A 21,788-nucleotide genomic window follows, 5' to 3' on the forward strand; every position below is an offset into this window, starting at 1 on the left:
TGTTAGAGTATTTGGGTATTTACTTGATTAATTAAACAATATTTGTTTAATTATTTAAGTTCCCTTTATCTCTTTTACACTTAAGCTAACTTTAGGTGCATAATAATTAATTATTTTATTAATTATTATGTGCAAACCTAGGTTTTCCCTTTTAGGGTTTCTTGACCTATTAAAGGTTAAGTTCTTTCTTTTCTTTGTAACAAGGAGGAGGATTATTACATTACATTTTGTGAATATTGAGCTCTCTCTTTTTTAGCATATTTTCTATGTATTTCTTTCTTCTGTGATTTTCTTCCTTGTTTCTCTTTGTAACAGGTTTTTTAGCTTGCAGAGATCATTTGGGCTCCTATGGTGTTGTATTTTCTCAACTCCAACACATGATTCTGTCAACCCATTGGACAAACCTAATTTAACAGTTGGAACTAATTATTTAACCACTTCTAAAATAAATCAAAAATTGAATTGATCAAGCCAACATTACGTTCTTATGAGTGTGCCTCTAATTGCTTCATATCTAATGTGTTTTGAGCATGCCTACTCCATGGGTGTTTTATATGTAGACTTTCCTCATGTATGCCTGGTGTTCACGCCATGTCTAGCAAGTTTCTAGCATATGTTTTATTTCTTACGTGTATTTATGTGACTTGATGAATGAGGTGTTTTCAACACTCCATGAATACCTTTTTCATGTATGCTTCATGACTTATGTGTCTTTAGCATGTCCACTCCATGAGTACCTTTCTCATTTATGCTTGTACCTTATGTGTATTTATGTATTACTTCATGTTTTGCATGCATGATTCATGTCTTGCGTGTATTCATATATATGATTTATGCTTTACATAGTTGCTTCATGTCTTATGTGCATTACTTCATGCCTCGTGTATATTCATATGTGTTGCTCCTTGACTTACATGTGTCTATTATTTCATGCCTTATGTATTTATGTGTGTTACTTCATGCCTCATATGTATACTTTATGCTATGTGTATTCGCATGCATGCTTCATTCCTTAAGTGAATTCATACTTCATGTGTTACATGTATTCATGTGTACACTTCATGCTTTAAATGTATTTGTACCTTATGTGTACACTCCATGTTTTACGTAGATGCTTCTTGCCTTATGTGCTTTCATTAGTATACTTCATGCTTTACACCTTATGTGTATTCATGTGTATGACTCGTGTCTTATGTATTTATATGTATGCTTCATACTTGATGCATTGGATTCATGCATAAAGTGTTTTCCACATATTTACTCGTCTGTGTTTTATATATATGCGTTGTGCCTCTACGATGTGTATGTTTCATACCTTACATGTATTTATGGGTATTGCTTATGTTTATGCTTCAAGACTTACATGTATACTTCAAGCCTTGCATGCATCTACATTACTCCATGTGCATTTATGTGTATTAATTCATACCCCACATGGATACTTCATGTCTTACATACCTTTTTATGCTTCATGCTTCAAGCCTTGTGTGTATTCATGTAATTGCTTCATGTCTGCCATGTGTTTATGCTTCATGTGTATGCATGGATGTGCTTTGTATCTTATGCATATTTATGTCTAAATGTTTCTCCAACCATGATAGAGGGAGAGAGTTGTTGGGGTCATCTCCTAGGCAGACCACCTCATGGTATAAGACCGACCACCTCATGGTATAAGACCGGGGAGTCCCATGAGGCCAAAGGGGTACAAAGGGTGATGTCTAATTAATCCTGTAATTAGGACTATGCTTTATATATGTATGATTTGGTGTTTTCTAATTAATAGATCTATTTAATAAATTATGATTATGTGTATTTCCCAACTTACCTACAAGGTTTCACTCAAAGTAACAAGTATCTATAAACCTTACTCTACCTCAATTAGGGCAAAATTCGGGTAATTATAATTTCGAGACATTGCATTTACATAATATAATAAGAGCCATTAGTATGATATAATTCACTTGTTTAGAAGATTGGCACAGTTTTTAACTCAGTTGTGTTGATATGACCTGCTTAATATGCAAACATTATATATCTGCTTTCATTGTGGTAAATAAAAATTAATAAAGTTGCAATGGCATGTGGGCATAGATTACCTTTTGAATTGTGTACATAAACAAAATGCATTCAAATATGCATTATGGAGGCAAATTCAAGTTCCAAATAACAGAAGCTCTGAATTTGATATATCAATTCAGCAGCAAATATTAGTTCATCATAAAATAGGAAATTTTCAATGCTCGAGGGAACGAACTTAAAAAAAGTTTGAAATTACAAGTTCCTTTTTTCCAATGATTAATAGCGGCTGAGATGGTCCACCGTTGGTACAGAAACATAGGAGCCGCCTCCCTACAAATGAAAGTTAACATTGAGGAAAATTCTTTCAAAGGATGCCTTAACAAAAGGTTACCAACATCTCTTCTGAAAGACACTGCGATAAGAAATTGCCACAACACCATGGTCTACATATCAGGCCGAGCAATCCGATCTGCTGTCATATACTCAGTGTTCATAAGCTCTGAAATCTGAGTATACATCAAACTCAAATGTTGTCTTCAATAGTAAAATTGAAACGGATAAAATTGAGTAGCTCTTAAATCAATCTGGAACCTTACTGCATGGTCATCATTCACTGTATAAACAGTCATAATGACACAAGAAATTCAATGAAATTGCCTGACAAAGAGCACCATCACTGACGCTGCAAATTGATACATACTTCTAAAAGCTCAAATTTCACCGATTTGCTTGGTTACATGCAAATAAGATCATTCAGAGCTTCTCGTAGAATCACAACAAGAACATGTGACCAAAACAATCACTCATTGTATTTTCACTTTTTTTCATCTCGGTCCGGTTCTGAGATCAAATTGAAAAAACTTCTCGCTGAATCCATGCAGAAATAAGTAATCTAAAGAACATTTGATGAATAAAAAAAGACATAGAATTACACCACTGCAGTTAGGTTTTGCCAAAACTACTGTGGGAAGCTAAAGTTGACATAACCAATACCAACTCAAAATTGACAGCAGTGAGACCTGGCAGCAACTCTGTATTCTTGAGTCTACTATAAATGGTTTCACTTAGTCATCCAGAGCAAAATTTTGAAAAAAAATGGATGATAAGCCACTTTAAGAGAAATGTAGTTTGATTAAATGCTCAATATCTCCAGCTACTCTGAAAGAAAAAAATCCTCCATTCAACTCGCAATCAAGTTATCAAAAGGTGGGGTACCACAGAGATATGAAGCGGCATTTGCATGTGAACTGCATTTGTGAGGTGTTTTCGAGCAGTCTTCTTATACAAATTTGCATTGGTTAGACCAAAATGTCTCATTGGCAACAAGTCTAAGTACGAATTCCTTAAATAGTTTAGCACCTGACCCTGGCTTGAGGATACTAATGTCACCCCATACAGAACAAGGATCTTTATTCCCACTAGACTTGCCCACACACCATCCTCCAGGAGAAAACAACCCACGCCTGCGATGCAAAACTACTTTATCAATCTTGTCAAGAACTGGATCATTCTCATGAAATGGTCTTGCAAAAGCTGCACCACTTTGTACCATCTTCTTGTAATCACCTGCGTTAAGGTAATATGGCTCTGGTTTGGAAGAAGTATTCCATGTCACATAATGCAGGTCACTGTTAACTGTTGTATTTTTGAACTCTGGTGCATTACAAACAACCGTCTGAAAGTATGACTCTTGAGGTAATAGAATATTTGCACTATATAACAGTACTGTCCGTGGTAAGTTGTCCCATCCCAGAATACAATATTCAATGAAGTTGCGACTCAGTAACACAAATGCTGAACCTATAAAAGAAACAATAATTTTGACAAAGATTAAAACAAATGTGATATTTTAAAAAAAGAAAAAATTGTGAACCACACAACAAAGTTATCCCATCATTACAGAAAGTTAGGTACTCTCTACTGACTTATATACCTCAATTCATTATTTTGCTACTATTTCTTGAAATTTAGGCCTTAATGATGAAAAAGAAATATAGTTTATCTAAATATGCCAATCAGTCATTCAAATTTCATAAATAACTATATTCCAGTGTGATTCAGATTTATATAACATGCTTAGTTGCTTGCATGGGGCTTTATCACCGGTTTTGAGGTGGTGAGAAAACCAAAAACATTTCAGTACATTTATCTTGAATGTATCCTCATTTTGGAACATTTTTGAAACGAATGGAGATATATGGTTTCACATAAACATTTCATGCAATGCCCACTTTTGTTTCTGCATATTCAAGCCAAACAAAAAAAATACAATGTGAAAGGATACCAAGATCCTTTAGGAAAGAACTTCACTGGAAAAATGGATACCGTTCTGGAAATCATTCCCACACCCAAAGTTGCATTTATCAGAAGACCAATAAAATAATCAGTGGATGTATTTATCACTAACAGCTGAAAAAAACGGCCAATTGATTGCTAAATTTGATTGTATGAAAAGCAAGCTCGATATATTTCTACTTAGTAGTACTCAATCTCTTACTCTGGCTCCCTTTTCTCTGAACTGTTTACTGTAAATTTTTGTCCCTTCTTTTCATGTTTCACTCTTCCTTCCACATTAGTTTCTTCAATATATCTACCATGAACCGGACCCTCAAGTTATGACCTCCATTGCAGAAAAACCCCATTCATAAGGCAATCTGTATCAGCTGAGACTTCCCAGCCTTAATGAGAGCAAACAAATACAAATGGATCAAGGATAAGGTCAAGTATATCATCAAAGCACATCTAACCAAGCCCAAACTTTTGACATGGTAAGCAGTAAGCACCAACCAAGCCATTAGATTTAATAAAGAAAATAACCAGTTTTATTGTCTTCTTTTGAAAGATAAACAAAATGATGGGCTAGAAATCTTTACAATTGATTGTACTAACAAAGGGTTAAAGAGATTAGCTGGACTACAGGAATCTTTTCAAGACATGTTACACGCTCCTCAATGTTTGTCATCAAAAGAGAGGTAGAGCATGAGATTCAATTGCTTCCCAAATCTCCATAGTCCGTAACATTGGTTTATCCAAGAAATCACTTTTGGGGAGCAATGAAGCTAAAAACAACTGCAGGAATTCTTACAAAAAGGGAACATATGGGTTAATACTTCGTGTAGATAACCTAATGTCATGGTACAGAAGATGGACAACTCTTGGGGAATGTGCATAGATTATAGAACCTTGAACAAGATCACCATCAAAAATAGGTGTTCACTCCCACAGATGAATTGTTGAACTAACTCGAACATCCAAAAGTATTTTTTTAAGTTGGATCTCAAATCTGTGTACCATCAAGTTTGTATGGAGGATACAAGGAAGATGGCTTTCCAAATAAAACAAAGTTTTTAAGAATTTGGTGTGTAAATTCATTTAGTTTATTTAATGCACCAGCTATGTTGATAAATTAATGAATAATGTATTGAGACCTTTCATAGATATGTGTTATAGTGTATTTAGATCATATGTTAGTTTCTAGTGCTACATTGAAAGAACCTTTGGTCATTTAAGATTAGTATTGCAAGAGTTAAAGGCAAAACAGCTTTTATGCAATATGAAAAGATGTGTGCTTGCAAAACAATCACCTTTCCGTCAGAGCCATATGGTTGGAGGAAGAGAACTAAGAGTAAATCCAGGTAAGGTTAAGGCTATCACTAATTGGCCTACACCTAGGAATATCACTGAAACTAGAAGTTTTGTCAGAGTAATACAGTGCATAAAGAAACATATCCCAAATTCCTCCAAAATTACAGCTGTTCTACATGTTACAAGTGATAAGATTCAAGAGTTTTCAATGGGGTAAGGAATATGGTAGTACTTTTCAATTATTGATATTAAATTAGACATGTACCAATGCTTGCTCTTCCTAATTTTCAACAGCCATTTGAAATAGAAATGGAGATAAGTATGATATGGGGGTGGTTTTGTTGCAAGGAGGTACATCGGTCTCTTATTGTTCAGAAATATTTACTTCTACAACAAAAGGGTACCTTGTTTCTGATAAGGAACTGTGTCCACTAGTTTAAGCAATTAAGATATGAGACCGCTTATTATTAGGAAAAGAAACTCTTGTGCATATTGAACACAACCCTCTCCAATATTTGCAAGCACAAAACAAGTTACAATAAGTCATTATAAGTGGATGGGATTCCCTCAAAAAAAATTATTTGGGAATAAAGTACTATAAGTGATTGAAATAGACCAGTCATGTTGGTTTAGATGACCAATCTTATTTCACTTCCTAACTCGTTCCTAGCATATGACAAAGAAGACAAGACTCACCTTGGCAGTAATAAGACAAAACACAGTTTACAAGAGAACCAATAGTTGGACATTTCTTGGATGAACTAACAGGTAGACCCATAATCAGATCTTTCAGTATCAAACAATCTGCAAGTGACATGTTTGGGCAAGGTTGAGCATCACCTATAATCAAAAGATGTTGGCAGATCCAAGAATAGAGAGGTGGGCATTGCTTGGAGCTCCTGGGGATTTCTGGCTTCGTTGAAATTCTCTTGTAACTGAAAAGCAAGCTATAGCAATCCCCTTCTAACTTGTACAAGGGGTTCCTTTCATGTTATTTGATAGTAACTATGCATTTGAACAATAAAGATGTTCAATTGTATGAGCGTTAGTGTAGTCGAAAGGACCGAGAATAGTGGATTTTGTTACTACAGGTGTTTGGATGCCATTTCACATTGTAAGATGTCCATGAATTTTCTTGGAGATAGTAGGCCTTGTAATTAGCAATTGCCGACAGTCACTTGAGAGGACTTGATCCTGCTCTTCTAAAGTTTTCACCCACATTGGGTTTCTCCATGTCAATTTTATTTCATTTTCATGCCATGCTTACTCCATTTTACTGTTTTGTTATGTTCATGTATGTTATTGTCCCTAGACAACTAGACCTGTCATATGCAAGTTTTACTTCTAGAACAGCATGTTCATTAGTCTTTTGTTGATTGGAGCACTTAAGATTCATATTTGCAAACTAAGGAGTAGAATATCCACCATGTTACACATTTTTTAGAAAGTGCAAATAGAGAGGCAGATATGTTATCTAGGCCAGTTATAACAATACAAATTTCAGCTTTGGCTATAGCTTCACAACTTGAGCTTTTCACATAAGAGGCTCATGAGGAAGCTTGTGATGCAAATATTGGGGAAAAATTCCAGCACTTAAGGTCAAGAATGTTGATGCTGGAGGCAAAAGGAAATGCTACCTCAAAGATGGACTACTCTACATGATGGAAAAACTATGTGTGCCTAGAGAACAAAGACTTCTATGGATTAGGAAAGCACATACTTCTAAAGCTTGAGGCCTTTTCAGTGTCAATAAGACTATGGATCGTTTATAAAGGTATGTGTTTTGACCAAATAAACAGCAAGAAGTAGCTAAATTCTTCTGAGGATGTAAAATATGTAGCACACCTAAGTCTGAGATTAGGAAATAAGGAATGTATAAGCCTCTTCCTGTACCTACTAAACCATGGGAAAGAATCTCTAAGAAGAGTAAGTTTACCAAAACCTGGACATGGGCTTGACCATCCTTGTGTTATTGTAGATAGCTTTAGCAAAATGTGTATTTTGACCTACTGCAAGAAAAAAATAACAGGACATAACACAGCTGAATCATTTTTAATTTATATTTGGATGCACTTTGGGTTATCTAGTCCACTATTTCAAATAGAGGTTTAAGAATTTTGGGGAGGTTTTGGTTTTGGATTACTCCAAAATTGCATGGCTTTTCATCCTCAAACAAATTGACAAATAATAGTTGTCAATAGGACATCGGTGCAGCTGATACGAGGTTATAACAGCAGGTGTCCAAGGACATGGCATAAGTCTTTGGCATATATCCAAGACTCATAAATAGGGCTGTATATATGTCCACTAATAAACCACCATTTGAAGCATGTTTGGATAGTTTGCTTACTAACCCACTTCATGTTGCAATGGAACAAGAAACAGGACAAGTAAAGCAAGATTAAGTAATGACAAAAGCGCCAAGATTCATTGAGAGGGTAAGGCAAATCCATTTCAAAGTGAGAAATTTGACAAGTCTCAAGCAAAATACAAAGCAAAAAAATGATCAGCACTAAATGGAGCATACACTCAAGGTAGGAGACAATACTGTTTGTATTTGAGAAAAGTGAATCTCCAAGGAACAACTCAGAAGCTTAAGCCCAGAAACTTATTGAATGTATAGGCCATTGACCAACCTGAAGCAAGTTGGAGAGAATGTTTTCAAGCTTGATTTACCTCCATTCACATCAACATACTGTATAGCCAATTGGGAAAACCTACATCCATGGAAACCATCTATGCTAGATGAGGAGGAAAGAGGACAATTACTACCATCCATTGAAGACTTGTTCATAGATTCTCTAGGAGAATTGGAGGATGTGATGTTGTGGCATAAAATCAGAGAGACTAGAAGAGGGCTACTGGAATCTTGGCAAGTTGGACTCAAAGGCAAGACATCAAGATGGGTCAAATAGCACCTCAAGGACAAAAAGGGAGAATTATTCCCACATCTTCTTATCCACTAATATTTTGCATTACCAAAAGCCTCTTATAATGGAGTTCTGATCAATAAAGATTGGGAAAACAAAACCCCTTCATCAATCAAACATGAATCAGTCAACAACAGGTCTCAAACAAAATACTTCTTGTACAATGCCAAAACTGCCAAGTACTACAGTGTCACTTATTAAACAACCAGTTAACATAATGTTTCTAAACTACTTTTTTAAGCATCAGCATTCTATTGGTCATGAAAAACCCATTCAACATAAGTGGGGTTTTCAAAACTGACAATCTACACAAAGCAGCAATTTTGCCAAGGGAACATAAGCGGGCAAAGTACTCGTAAAAGGACTGAATCTCCTCATTTCTAAGACAATTGAGAGTCCTTTAATGCATCAAAAGTAAAACACTCTCTCTTGGCATGATAAAAGAAGAACAAGTTGTAAAATGGGAACATGAGTATGTAGTAGATGTGAGTGGTGTATAAGTGAAGTGTGGAATTGAGTGAGTGGGAAAGAATTGCTAAACAAAGAGTGGCTGTAAGGGCAAACAGAGTTAGGTGATCTTGTAGTTGTTTTGTGCTAGGAGCAGACAGAGTTAGGTGATGTGACCATAAGGAAACTAAGGTAGCTGAGCAATTGCATCTTCAGGCTGGTTTGCCCCACATTGTAGTTTCAAGGATAAAAAATTTGAGTGTGGCAGTTCTGCTTGTTTTCCATTGCTGATTATATGTTGCAAGTACTATATATGTTTTCCCTTAAAACACAATATTAATCCAGTTCTCCAGGCATCCAAAAAAACATAATAAACTGTCATTTGAAGCAAATTTCAAGTAACAACAGCACTAATGTGCTTTTTCAAATCCTACTTGAAAGTGTGCATGGCAGTTTATAAATCATAAACTATAGAAGTTCCTGTTTTTATGCTATGTAAATATTAAGTTTTAATGTATCAAATTTGCTTCTCCATGCTGCTGTGAAAGTTGTTTTGAATTCCCCTACTTGGCCTCATTTTGTCTGGTCTTGTATACTTTCTGCTATAGAGAGTCTTTGTCCGCCTAATAGTAGTAGATTCACAAACATTTTGTTAAGTATTCTCTAATATCATTTTCTGTACCCGTTTGTTTTCAATTATTTCTATTAGAAATAAAACAGGCAAAAGCAAAACAAGGATTTGGCATTTTATCTTTCCTTTATTTTCCATATATCACAAGAAGAAGAGGTATACTGATGCAATTAATGGAAACATCGGATCTAACCCTTTGGTAGACTAAGATAGAAAAAAACTTTGTTGGCAGGCATTGACAATGATGCAGATATTCCTAAGTGGTTATTAAAATATTTAACATCACACATCTCAGCAAATTCGTTACTATGAAGATATTCCTGTAAACACTGCAATACAGATTTCCAGGTCCTATGATTGTAGAGAACAAGTATTAAACATTATTCTACGGATGGCTCATTAATTCTTGATTTGCAAACCAGTACGTCAAAGAACTTGTGTAGGATGAAAATAAACCTGTAAAATGCTTAAAAGCATTTGGCATCATCCGCCTCTGCGTAGCATAGAATACCTCACTTTTTCCAGACAAGAAAAGCCCAGGGTCAATAACAATAGGTTTTACAGTATGATACCTGCAAAATAAATAGCCTCCAGTCAAAGACCAAAAAACAAAACCAATCTGATTCCTCAAAGCATTTTGTAATTAAATAACACTTCATAATTCAGAAAGATAAACCAAACCAATAGCTTTCACATTCCAGTTTCATTAGTATCTTTTACATACTCTTTCTGTCCAATATCACTTGTATGTTGAATAAAGTTGAGATCCCTTGGCAGATAGGAGAAGACATGAAGCAAATCTGTAAATAATTTAATAAACAAAACTGAATGAATCATTGAGTTATTAATCTTTGAACTAAAAACAAAAATGATGTATCATGGTGACTATAATAGATTAGAAATAACTAGATTTTTTACCACAAAAGACAGTGTCATTGAATGACTGACTTTTAAAAAGAGTGTTTGAACTTTGAACATCATGATTCTTAAAAAATCCACATCTTAATTGGCTACTATGTAAAACCTTATCATATGTAGTCAATAAAAATATAGAGAGTTTATGCACACCATATTGAATGGAGGAATATTTACAATATGAATACAAAAAGCTAATCTTAATTTAAGCAAAATCTTGTGCCATGTTGACAAAACAGTTTTGTAGTCATTCATTAAGAAACTCCTCTAAGAATTTGTAAATAAGTAAAGTTTCATTATTTTAAAAAAAAAAACAGAACCTGTAGATTTCACACCACAGTTTACTTAGTACTATTTGCATACTAATTTTGTATACATTGTGTATATGTTCAATAAAGTTCAGATACCTCAACAAATAGGAGAAGAAATTATGCAAATCTGTACATATAATGGATATATTTGATGTACTCTTTAATTTGAAAAATGAAGAGAATAAGCATCACAGTTGACAAATTTGACAATGTAGTACTAGATTAAAATATTGAAATGTTGGACCACAAAAGACTGCCATTGAGCTGCTGACTCTTAAGAAACACTGTTTAAACAAGATGAATCTTAAATAATCCACAGCTTATTTGGCTACTATGTTAAAACCTTTTATTTATTGTAAGTAAAACATGAGTTTGTGTATACTACATTGGGTAGAAGGAAATTGACAAATGGATATGAAAAAATAATCTTATTTAAAACAAAAGCTTGTGCCATGCAGATGACAGAATTTTAGAAATGCTAAAAAAAAAAAAAATTGTTTACATGGTAAGAGACCACTGTTCTTGATGAAACAGACCCTCAATGGCACCTCATTTGACAAAGATTTCTCTTCACAATGATTCTCCTTTGTGACCAATTCCAATCTGTATGATTTGAATATCTATCAAAGTGACTATTAAAAAGATAGTTTGATTCTAAGTCAAAAGACAAATGCTTTAATGTTTAGTTCTTCTACCTCATTCCATAACTTAGGAAAGAGCGTCGTTCTATTAATGTATTCATTTTAACTGACCATGGACAAATTATGAATAAGCTTAAGTGAGAATTTACAAATTTATTAATTAATGCTAGTGTGGACTGGAGAGTAGGCTAAATTACATATAATAGGAGAACATTGAGCTTCTATTTGTTATTAAATATGGTTTTGGTCATCATTCACGCTACTTATCAATATTGGCTGCTAGAAATTGAGTATCAGCAGATCAATCATTGCCTCTGCATGTTGATCAAACGCAATGATGCTTACAACTTGATCAACTTCCTTTCGTCTGCTTAGAATCCTTATTGTTGTCACCAAACTCCACTTATATGTATTATTCATTGCATCTGTCCATCTACCAGGAACTCCTCTGAACTAGATTCAAAGATTGTGATGACTAAAGATGGAGCCTTGTTAGACATCCCCAAGTAAAAGCCCTTAGCATGGTATCAGAGCACTAAAATCATGCTGTTCTCGTTGTTAGTGAAGTACATATTCCCAGTTTAATTCACATTGATATCAAAATTCTAGGATATTGGAAGACTTCATATTTTCTACAATGACAAGAAAATCCAGATTGTTTTTCAATGTGTGGTTGGACCTAGCATCTATGCATCATCAAATTACATCCCATCAAATATTCCAAATATATTTTCTCCATCATATAATTTGTCAGCTTATTTATTCTTTTAATATTTTTCCTTAAATATTTCTCCTTAATTCCTTTGGAACTTCAAAAACCTCTTGTTTTGATGGATGCTTTTAACATTTTCACTTGTGATGTTAAAATCCCCACCTTCATTATGAAGAAACCTGAACATCTCCATTTGAGAACGCATTTTGTATCTCCTTGTTTGCTGTTCTCTCAATTCCATCATAAATTGTTTTCCAGTTATTACAAGCCATTTTGTAAATATCTACAGTCAACATGGCAACCACACAGCCTAAATACCTATAGCTCTCATATGTTGACAATGGGAACTAGTTATTCATTCAAATTCCATTTCATTCTTCAATTCCATCTCCACATCTCCTACCTGCTTTGACTTTCATTTTAACAAGTCAATCTAATTTGAATGCTTCCATAACTTGGTTGCAAATTGTTTATTTAATTCTTCTAGATGGTTTGTCATATACAATTTTCAATTTTTCAATTCTATTAAACATAGTTTGAGAACTCGGTAATGTTAAAAACTACTTCAATTTCTTTAAAAAAATATATATGCATTATTTGATTTTACAAAATGTATCAAATGAGTGTAAAACATTGGGGAAGTGGTCTCTATTAAATTTGAATACTAAAGGAGTACAATTTTGCACCATCATGTGAATACAACAATTATGAATTATCAGCTAATAAATATGATATTTATTATTTATTATGTGTTATGATGATTTTCATTGAAAATCATCGTCAAAAATTACACATCCGTGCAAGTTAAGAAAATTTACAACTTCCACTTCCCCATATGCATTCTAGTGAAAGTTTAGGACCTACTACTTGCAATTGATTGCAGCTCCACTCTAGTACTAGAAGGTTGCAACTCCACCCTAAAAATTATATGGTAATGATGACTCCCCTATCTCAAGTTCAACATCATCTCCAATGATATCATCCAATCTAATGTCTCCTCCTATTGCACCCTCCATTGCTTTCCTCTCAAAACCAATAATCCCAACTTCTATAAACATGGGGGTGTCCTCATCCAATGTAGTCCAATCTACGTACAAATCAATCTCATCCAAATTTATAGGCTCCTAAACTAGATAGGTCCTCTACCTTTCTTGTACAAAGGCAAGGGTTGTATAACAAAAAAATGAGGCCATTGAGGCATTGTTGTGACAACTTGTTGTGCTTCTTCATATGAATGGTCTCAACCAAACTCCAATTGCACTCACATCCAAAAACACTACAAGGTTGAAGCAAAATATGAAGGGCTAGCTTTTGAAGATTTAGAAATTTTCCCTCTCAATTTTCCCACCAAGCAGCTCCAAATAAAATATTCAAAATTTTGTAAGGATTTTTGTAATTTGTAAGCAATAGTTGTAAGATGTAATTGAAGACTATATTTTTTTGTACCTAATGCTTGTGTAGTTTTCCTTTGAATAGCTAGCGGCAAAGAAAAAAGTCTTTGTTTAATGCATAATTTGCAACTCTTCAATGATCAAGTCCCTCACCTCAACCTTGAGTGTCATCTTCACAATGCGCATAGAGAAGCCCTCCATAACCTCTATTAGCATCCACGCAGTCTTCTATAAAAAGAATTTGAGGATGAGTAGTACCCATTGCATGAATGGGTTGGTGGAGCTTATTGTTCCACTTCAAACCAATGATCTGTCAAATGGATTCAAATTTGTCCCACTCTCCCATACAATAGTTTTGAATGGCTTATTTGGCCCTATACATGGCCTCATAAATGCATCTTGTAGGGTTTTGCTCCCCTTCCACTAAGAACAATTATGTCACCAAGGGTCCAACACCTACTAAATAATTAAAGTTACAATTAGAATAAATACTTTAAAAAGTAAAATTAGGGATTCAATTTTGAATTTTTAAGTTCCCTTGGTAATCATTGTAACTCTCTTTGCAAAGACATCAAAAAGTCTCTATGACCCTTTCTCCATCAACCTTCTTTGAATACAATAATCTACCCATGCTTGGCTCACAAATATCTACTTCAAAGGTGTTAACAAACTACAAATGCTTTGCAATGTGAGGAAGTCAATTGCAATCCGCGTCACACTTGCTTGCATGAGCTCTATTCCCTTGCCTTGATGTCTCATCAAACTGAATGCCCTAATTGCAAATTGTGCCATATCCATTCACACAATTGCTTTCCTCTTGATGTGATCTCTCATCAAACTGAAAACCTATGGGTGATTGTAGAGATACATTTGGTGATATTCCTGACTTCTTCCACCATCAATCACACCCAATCAATTTTTCCTATGTCCTCCAATAAAAGGTCAAGGCAATAGGCAGCAAAAAAAGTCCAAAAAAGTGATGGTTGACTCTCCTAAAATAGTCTTAATGCCACCACATATGTTGTTGTATTATCAATTACAACTTGCAACCACAATTTTGATGCCCACCTCTAACACAATTACACTCAAATTCCCTACATTATTTACCTTATTAAAGGTGTCTATGGACTTCAAAAACACCATCTCATTGTTTGAAGCTGCTAAAAAGTTGACGAGTGTGTGATTCCTCTATCCATCCATTAGAATATAAGGTGCATCCAGACTTGTGCCAATACTTCATTTGTTCTTGCAAAATTGTCTTTTACATCGATGGCAACCAGCAACTTAAGTCAAATGGAGAGAGCATCTTGTACCCTTTCCCTCTAACTATCAATGTCATGACCAAACACTCTCCATATGGGTTTTTTGCCTTGTTGAAAGGAAAGTTGTAGTAGAACAATGAATTAGCACAAGCCATATCTACATCCTCGTGCTTCTTCTTGTTCCACAAAGTGCAAGTGAAGGTTGTGATCCAAATGTGTTTCAAGGAACAAAAAATCCTTGTGATTGGACTTCATTCATGCTAGTTGAAGTGGATATGCCCCACAAACACGGACCACGATTGGAGCACACAATCCCTTTCACATCCACCTTTATTTTCCACATAAAGTTGGGATTCATGGTCGTTGTTGTTGTGCTTATCCTCATTCTCTCTAATTTCTTCTAATCCATCAATGCAAAGGTTGCTTTCATCTTTTGTTCTACATTGTCCATGGCATTGGGACACACTTTTGTATCATAGCCAAAAACATGTGCAAGGTGATACTTGAGACAATTGATGTCTATATTCATCTTTAACCCACAATAGTTGCATATAACACTCCCCACATTCAGTCTCACAATGTCATGTTTCCAAACAGTTTTCTTTTGAAAAGTGGATAAATTTCCACTTCTTGATGCCATTGTATGTTAATGCAAACCTGATATTCATGAAATCAACAACATGCATTTTAATGTAGTTAATTTTAATACAAAAAAACAAGATTTAAAATTTAAAAGAAGAAAAACACTTTAAACCCTATACATAAGCCTTATAGACTACAACATTTTTGCTTAAAACATAAAATGACATAAAAATGAAATTGAATGGTTTGCATTTTGAACATAAATAAAGAGCATTACAAAATGAAGCAAAAAGATGTTTTTTCATACCATAAATTGATAAACCCTGATTAGGATAAAAAAATCAACATTTTTGTTTATTAACAAGAATATAAACTCATCATTAAAAGATATGAAAACTGAATTCAATGCTTTCAAAATGTGCCTAGCAAAATTCTTGAACTGCTTGGAAAAAAAAAGGAAAAAAAATCTGCCCTGAAACTCGAAAAAATTGTAGAATTTTGCTGTTGAAATCACCTTCAAACTTGTTTAATTACTCAAAGTTCGAACAGTGCTGCAAATGTTGTTTGAGGAATCTTAAGGGTCAGATTTGCTTAAAATGTTTGCATGTCTATTTTCACATCTGTAATGCAATGAACTCATCAAGTACTCATGGCAAGTCTATACTACAGACTTGCCTAGACTCTTCAGTGAGTTTGTTGCCAAGTTACTAAGTCGACAAAACATCTCACGAGTACTTGCCATGTTTTGAATCTATGCTATTCCATGCTTATTTTTATTTTCTTCCTTTACATTTATTATCTCCTCAAGGAGCAATTGAGTATAGATTTGTAACTTTTTCAATCTTTCTTTTTGATCTTGTTTTTCAAAATCCTTTGATTATTCATATTTCTGTTTTCTTAAGACTATTTTTTGTCAAAAAGATTCAAATAAAGGTTGTATAGTTTCCTTATCACAACATTTTTATGTCTCACTTAGAAAACAACATAACTATACTCCTATAAGGTATAAACTAGATCAAATATTCCATCTTCACGTCAATTCATTCACCACACGTATGAACATGACTAAGAATCATTTCCATCTTCCTGCCACCCTATAATTCCTAGAGTGGCCAAGAGATGTGCAGACATCCCTTGACCATCGTGGGAATGACAAGTTGTCCTTGCATGTCAAAGAAGCAGACTATTGCATTTAAAAATTAAGCCTAAACCTAAGGAAGGGCCCACCAAGGCCTTCCAACCTAAAAAGCTTACAAAAATCATAGCCCATGCTCAATTGCAATCACCAAAAAAGGAAGAAAGGAAGAGGACTAAAAAGTTCCATGTACACTATAATAAACAGTCATTTAACATTAAAAATTTTGAAAAAACAAAAACAACAGGCAAGGGATGACCCCACTTGATGCCACTCAGGGGTGCCACCCATAGACCTTGCTCCCATTTTAAAAAGAAAAGATGTTAAAATTGTTTTGGGTTGTGCAAAATTAAATACCAAGTAACTGAGTTTTACTTATACTTTTAGTTAGCCTAGTCAATCTCAACCCCAAATAATGCCACTATGGTTACAGTCAAACAATTTAGGAAGTAAATATAGTGACCTTTGTAATGATACTTGGATTTCTGACAAATTTACATTGACACTGCAACTTGTTCTGGACCTCCTTGTCAAATTCTATTCTCTAGTGAATCCCTTACTTGATAACATGCTGAAGCTCCTGACTGATATAATGAAATGGCCCATTCAAAATTTCACTAGCATTGGTGTGTCTAATTTTACTTGTTTGATGAACAATGCTGAAGCCTGGTACTCTTTTTTGGATGATGAATGGCATCAGGTTTACCATTTTATCATCTTCTAAATTTTAAAACAATAATTGCAGAAACAGTGCTAATATTTGCTCAGATGGTTTACACTGTACAGCATGACTGAAATTCAGAAATCAGACAATGTAGAAGATGATCCTACAAAGCCTAACAGTGGAGTCTTGGTCAATGGTACAATTTCCACTCAATATTGGGGTAAAGACATTAAGATTCATTGTCTCTGAAACAAAATATCTTGAAGCAACACAAATTTGTATAAATTTCGGCCTCTTCTAGAAATGTAGTCATATTGCTTTTCATAAATGACAAATTGGAAAAAAAAATTACTGTTTTTAATTGATTTTTCAAATATTATTTTAAAAGCTGTCCCCTGCCATCCCCATAAATCAAAGAAATATTGGAATTTTCCCATTTTTAGATGGAAATAACTTCAAATAAGGTATTTTTGGTAGATACGCATGTGCAAGGATGTTCACGGGGTTTCAAATTTACAGCAATGACCCGCATATAGCTGCAAAAACAGATGGAATGTTTCCTTCCTGCTGTCTGAATTTTAGAGCAATAATTTGCTCCATTGTTTTATTGCTTTTCAATCCATCACCATTTCTTCAATTTGATCTGTGTTAGCTGCAGGTCATGGATTTGCTCTTCATGTCATGCTAGATAGCAAAACGTGAGAGACTACTTATCTGCAACGTCTCCTGGCTTTATGGGGAGCGAGATCCTTCAGAAAACTATTTTAGAATCCCGTTTTGTATGAGCAGTTCAAAGGAAATACCAAATGTTTCATGAATTGTCTTTAACTCATTTGAGGCTTTAGAGAGCACCTGGAAGATGTCATTCTTCATTTTTTCATTGACAAAGTTAGTAGGGCTATACCAACCAATGAGCGCGTGGCCAAGTATTTCTGTTGGCCCATTTCAGAGTCAATGATCTCAAGATATTGCTAAAGAAAAAGGTTAATATACTCAACTCACACTTCAGATGAGATATTGAAAAGCTCTATCCCTGGTGTAGGTTGCATCAAGTTTTGAGAAGAATTTAGAAATTTCCCCGTGTATCAACATGAGTATGACATTTAGCATTTCTATACTTTCATAATATGCATTCATAGACCATTATTCTTCTTCCATTTTTTTAATACCCAGGAATCAGCGCTCTGCGACGTGGATCAGCCACTACGGCGAAGGAGTACGGGGCTAGCCCTTATAACCACCCCAAGCCACCTGCCGTGGCTAAACCGAGACTTGAACTCGAGACCGGGTGAGAACTCGTTGCTTTATAAGCTTGCCGCGCCACTACTCAAACTGAACCCCGGGGACTCGTAACCATGTTTCTGAATATGATTGATTTTATTTTTACTTTTGTCAGGTTACCGATTTTATCGTGAAGAAGCTATGGCAAGCAAGACGCGATTCTGAGATCAGCTGTGGTAAAGTCCCGCTTCTTTACCCGATCACCATTTTCTGATCAGCAATGCAAAAAGAAAAATCAAATATATAAAATTTTGCAAAAGCACAAATAGGCATTTATCCTATGTTTTTCCGTGTTTTCTCCCAGGGTTTTCTTTGATCGCGGGTTGTCTGGCATAAATCTACTGCACTGATCTTCGAACTCTAGTTTTCTCTCAACTTTACCGACTTAAAGGGAAAAATGGAAAATTCTCTACAATAGCTGTTACAAATTAAGCAACAGGAGAGAGAAAAAGGGGGGGTAAATAGTTAAATTGTTTCTAAATCTGTATCGTCCACTAGGCCAGATAAGGCTATCGAAAGCAGATAAGGTAAAATTTTAAAATAACGTTATCGAAGAACTCCAAAACAAAACAGAAAACATCAAAAATTAAACCCGAACATCTTCCAGTTCCACTGTCTTAAACCAAAACAGGGGCACTAAACCATTTAAACTAAGTGACAGTAAAAGTTTTAAAAATGCTTAACACCAACATCGAAGGAAGCGAACCGAAAAAATAAAGGCATTTACCGTCCTGTGTGATCAAAGGATAGTCGAGGGCGCTAAGATTAATAAACCAGTCCCAATCTTTAGCATATCTGAGGAAAATAGCAGCACCATGGAGAGTAGAAGCAATAGCAGTAGGTCCCATGTAGCTTACGAAATCCGCCTTGCCTATCACATTCACATTCCCCGCTGCAGCAAACAGAGGAACAGATTGCACATAGAATCCCAGATTTAGCCTCTGTTCATCGGGAGCTTCTCTGTCCAGGTGCAGTAAATACTGATTTCTGGGATGGTAAATCGCGTGCAGAAGCCTTTTGATCCTCTCGCCATCGCCCTTGGATCCCGTTATCAGGTACGCAAGTCTGGGAGCTACTGGCATTCCGTCCAGCGATCTGGATTGGAAAACGAACTTGCGCTCCTCGTTGGAGCGAGTAGAAGCTCCGGATCGAGTGAGGACAGCCGCAAGTAGCAGGATTGATATGAGCGTGCTTGCGAAGAAAGGGAGAAGCCATTTGCGCTCTGTGTGCACAATGAGGTGGGATTTGCGCATTTTGAGATATCAGATTTGGATTTGGATTTGGAGACCAGGGAATTCCCAGGCTTGTTGGGCTGCTCATCAGCTGGGTGGCTATATTTTTTTTATCTGGAGAGGCGGATTTCAAGCGATTTTAAATCTCGATTTTTAATGTGATGCACAACAAACAAATCATTCAGACTTGCTGCAAGATCGACACTGCAGACGTGTTTTATTTTGGGGAAAACACTTCGCATCAACAAGCATCGGAATATTGTTGTTTTTCAATCTTTTAGGCAACGCTTTTACCTTTAAAATAATAAAAATTACTTTCAAATTTCACCCTTACTAAATATAGACTCTCTATAAATATATATAATAAGGTTATTATTATTATTATTTAAATTTAAATAGTTAAACATTAGGTTTATAGCTTGCATATTTATATGTAATTAAATGATTTTCACTTTCATATGTTAGTCTCGCTTTTATTCTCTATAAAATCTTCTCTTTAATCTAGGTGAAAGATTTAAAGTGAATAAATGCACTAAACTAATCAAAAATTGTTTTGACTTTATAAAATAAATATTTATCAAAGTTTTAAGCGATTAAGGTGGGATTAAGGATTAATTTAAAATGAATGTATAAAATAATAGTGACAATGATATTATGATATATTAAGTTGTTTATAATAATTATATGAGTTTTATAATTATGTATATAATTTATTTATAAATTGTTAATTGATTTGGAGTTAGTTAAATTGTAATTAAAAAAGATAGTAAATGTAATTTGGAAGAGTATATTAAAGTCTTGAAATTATAATTGGTATATGAGTATGTGAAATTAGAATATATGATTGATATCTAAATTTTCATAATTGAAAAATAAATGCATATGTAATTGAATCCACCACCACATTATTTTTTAAAACTGATTCCAAACAAAGCTTATTTATAATTCATATAATGACCCAATAAAATAAACAAATTTATAAAAACAACTCATTATTTATTAACAAAATGTAGCCCCAAAATAAATGTTTCATGGTCTAGTCTTAATGACAAAAAGAGCATTTAAATCAACAACTAATAATAGGTATTTAAGTTTATCTCTCTCAAACATTTTCCAATATAAGATTTTTCAAGAAAATGTTTTGCATTCACATGAGCATTCAATTTTGAGATTTGTGTACTCAATTTGACTCTATATTTATGACTAAATTTGCACTTATATTAAATGTTTAGATGGAGAACTTAAGAGGAAAAGGAACTATATTTGTTTCAAGGAGAAGAATAACAAAAATTGAGAAGAAATTCAATGTGAGTCCTTCAAGAAATTGCATGGTGTTACAGTACATACTATAATCATTAAATTAGGGGGACCAAAGATTGCACAAAAAGAAATTGCATGGTGTTACAATACATACTATAATCATTAAATTAGGGGGACCAAAGATTGCACAAAATTAAGAAGTTGATTGAAATTAGTATTCAATTAAAGACATCAAATTTGTAGAGTTCATAATATTTAACACATGTAATTTATGAATTGGAGTGTGTAAGATTTATTTTGCATCAATGTTTTAGATTGCATTCTATGATGGATCATCGAGATAATAGAGCTAGAGAAGATAAATTATGAAACTCTATTATCATGATAATAGATCACCAAATGCAATCCAAAATACTAATGCAAAATAAATCTTGCATAATCAAATTAAGAAACCACAGGCATTAATTATTATTCAAGTCAAGATATTATTTAATAAACATTCAAAAAAACTATGAAAAAAAAAAAAGAAAGTCTCATATATCATCAAAATATCAAATTCTTTTCTTAAATAAGAAATAAACTTACATAATTATTATTCAAGTCAAGATATTATTTAATAAACATTCAAAAAAACTATGAAAAAAAAAAAGAAAGTCTCATATATCATCAAAATATCAAATTCCTTTCTTAAATAAGAAATAAACTTACATAAAAAAAAAAAAGCTAATGTCTAAAGGTTTTTCCTTATATTAGATAAGCATATTCTATCAATGAAAGAAGAAAGAAATCA

At 34.1% G+C, this 21,788-nt stretch overlaps 1 protein-coding gene across 1 annotated transcript; it reads right to left on the minus strand.

Moving 5' to 3' along the window:
- Nucleotides 1–2,060: 2,060 nt before the first annotated feature.
- LOC131079585 (beta-glucuronosyltransferase GlcAT14B) lies at nucleotides 2,061–19,985 on the minus strand. The gene is made up of 4 exons (XM_058017579.2): nucleotides 19,234–19,985; nucleotides 10,337–10,412; nucleotides 10,069–10,184; nucleotides 2,061–3,819 (listed from the first exon to the last, which is right to left on the minus strand). The coding sequence occupies exons 1-4, from the start codon at nucleotides 19,757–19,759 to the stop codon at nucleotides 3,299–3,301; spliced, it is 1,239 nt and encodes a 412-aa protein (XP_057873562.2). The 5' UTR covers nucleotides 19,760–19,985; the 3' UTR covers nucleotides 2,061–3,298.
- Between the last annotated feature and the right edge of the window lie 1,803 nt (nucleotides 19,986–21,788).

Source organism: Cryptomeria japonica, chromosome 1, assembly GCF_030272615.1.
Source record: "Cryptomeria japonica chromosome 1, Sugi_1.0, whole genome shotgun sequence".
NCBI lineage: Eukaryota > Viridiplantae > Streptophyta > Pinopsida > Cupressales > Cupressaceae > Cryptomeria > Cryptomeria japonica.